This window comes from Arachis hypogaea, chromosome 1 (genome assembly GCF_003086295.3).
Source record: "Arachis hypogaea cultivar Tifrunner chromosome 1, arahy.Tifrunner.gnm2.J5K5, whole genome shotgun sequence".
Taxonomy (NCBI): Eukaryota; Viridiplantae; Streptophyta; class Magnoliopsida; order Fabales; family Fabaceae; genus Arachis; species Arachis hypogaea.
This window is the reverse complement of record NC_092036.1, coordinates 9,987,717-9,989,952: the sequence shown is the minus strand read 5'-3', so window position 1 is coordinate 9,989,952 and position 2,236 is coordinate 9,987,717. Positions and strand designations below refer to the sequence as shown.

Sequence of the window (2,236 nt, the reverse complement as noted above, 5' to 3'; positions counted from 1 at the left end):
ATAAGGAATTTCAGTTTATTTATAATGTAAATTCATGAATTTACAAATCAATTCAATTATTATTTTTTATTCATTTCAAAATTTTAAAATTAAATCAATTTGAATTCTATTGTATTATTTCAAACATACCATTAAGGATTTTCCTTTTCTAATTTTTGTGACTTGATGAGTTGGTCACCAAAATCACTCTATGGAGTAAAGTTCTTAAAATAAATTTTCTTCATCTACAAAATTTGAACTTAAACTACTTTATTTCTTTATTCATTCATTTATTTATTTATTTTTTTATAAAAAAAACTAAGACTTGTTACTAATGATTAGAAAACTAAACCAATAATTACAATTACAATACATTTGTAGTAACTATGTATAGAAGATTAAAAGAATGAAGAGATCATTTTAATAACAAATGTTTGAAACATGCATTACTATGGAGAGCAAAAAAAGCACTTTACCATAATTTGATATGCGCTTTAAACTCCATTTTGTAATGAATATCCCATCCCCACTTCCCCCACTCATTACATCTCCCAACCCTTCCCAACAAATGAAATAATAAAGATTTAAACAATGCATGAAAAGAATCATTAATAATAAATACATCTACGCCTTCCTAGGTCAACGGTCGATCAGATAACAACATATATTTTAGATAACTATCTGATCGACCTTAAACCTAAAGAAGAAGTACAATAAAAAATGACACACATTGTTATTTTGATAAAGATCGTTCGGATCTTAATATATTCTAATTCGCTTCTCTTGTTGTTGATCGTTTAAATCCTCAAAGTTCCAATCTCTTCTCACTCCGCTGCTCCTCACCAACCTCGGCCCAGCATCGCTCGCGCTATTGGCGCGACGATGTTCTGCTTTGATCTTCGCCATGGCGCCGCCGAGTTTTTGTGGTGGAGCTATGTTCCCTGACCAGGTTCTTTCAACCTGTCTAGATGGTTTTCTAAAAGAAGCATTGTTTTCGGGAAGATAATAATCATCTCTCTCAGAATTAACCCTTTGAAGAATTTGACCACATGTTAGGCAACTAAGACTCATGATTATTAAATCCTTCAAAAGAGTTTGATTGGGTTGGGGAAGGGTTGGGGACTTGGAGGGTAGAGAATGAGGGTTTATATAAAAATCTAAATAAAAGGAAACTAAAGAAATTTGGTGAAGACATTATGGGAAGGTTTATGAAACTAACTAACTAGAACAACCTGTATTACTATATTTTAGATCATGAATTTCTCAATCGTGAAAACAGCTTAACCATTGGTTCCCAATTTGGGTTAATATATATAGCTGTTTTTTTTTTTATTTATTATTATTATTATTATTATTGACCAATGATCATGGATTCTGGTTTCTTCTAATTCTAATTGGGTGTCATCATTTTTTTTATTCTTATAATTGGAAAAAGAAAATTGTACGTGGTAATTAAGTAGCATGGTCTTTTGATCCCTTTGTGCTGGCAAAACATTTGAAGTCTTTTTTTTTTTTGTAAGTCTAGCTCCAACGATTCATTAACCTAGAGATTTACAATTCTTAAAAAAATTATGACATATTCATATTTAAAAAAAGTTTAACTGACATAAAAAATTTAAATTTAGAATTTATTATAATCCTAAAAAATGAGTTACATACGTCATTTTTATTTTTATTTTTTGTTTGTTAAAAAAATTACAAGTTAATAAAAATTAAATTTTAAATATTTTGGTCATAAAAATTATGATAAGTTAAAATAAAAATATATAAATAATTGTATATCTAATATTTTTTTTTCAGACACACACTTTAGAATCTAGCAGCTCTCCAATCCAATCCACTCCAAAAATTCAAAAAAAAAATTACTATATTGGAAATAAGAATTCTCTTATTGGAAATATTTTGTTGGGCCAAATGTTTTGATAGGCAAGTCCAGTAATTACCTTTGTCAGCTGGGTCTCTTATTTTACAGATGTCATCTGCCACTATTTTTGTTGGGCCCATATTTTCATAAGCAAGTCCTATTTTTTAGAAAAAAAATTAATAAATAAATAAATAAAATAAAACTACTGCTTAAAGGAAAAAAGAAAAAAAAAATCTCTTTTTCTGTGGTTAAAACCTTGATGTAGTGGTAATTCATTTGCTTGGTGAGTAATTACACGTAAATTTAAAATTTGGTTAAAATTAAGTAAATATAAATCTTTAAAAATATTGTATATATAGTGTGTGTGAATTTGTAATGGTGTAATGTCTAGAA

The 2,236-nt window shown here is 28.0% G+C and overlaps 1 protein-coding gene across 1 annotated transcript; it reads right to left on the bottom strand.

The window, feature by feature from the left end:
* Nucleotides 1-377: 377 nt before the first annotated feature.
* LOC112714424 (uncharacterized) lies at nucleotides 378-1,158 on the bottom strand. The gene has a single exon (XM_025766371.3). It carries the CDS (start codon nucleotides 1,048-1,050, stop codon nucleotides 739-741), a length of 312 nt encoding a protein of 103 aa, XP_025622156.1. The 5' UTR covers nucleotides 1,051-1,158; the 3' UTR covers nucleotides 378-738.
* Nucleotides 1,159-2,236: the final 1,078 nt, after the last annotated feature.

What these genes read in the sequence shown, in the direction of transcription:
- LOC112714424 (XM_025766371.3), bottom strand. Translation starts at nt 1,050, where the DNA reads ATGAGTCTTAGTTGCCTAACATGTGGTCAAATTCTTCAAAGGGTTAAT.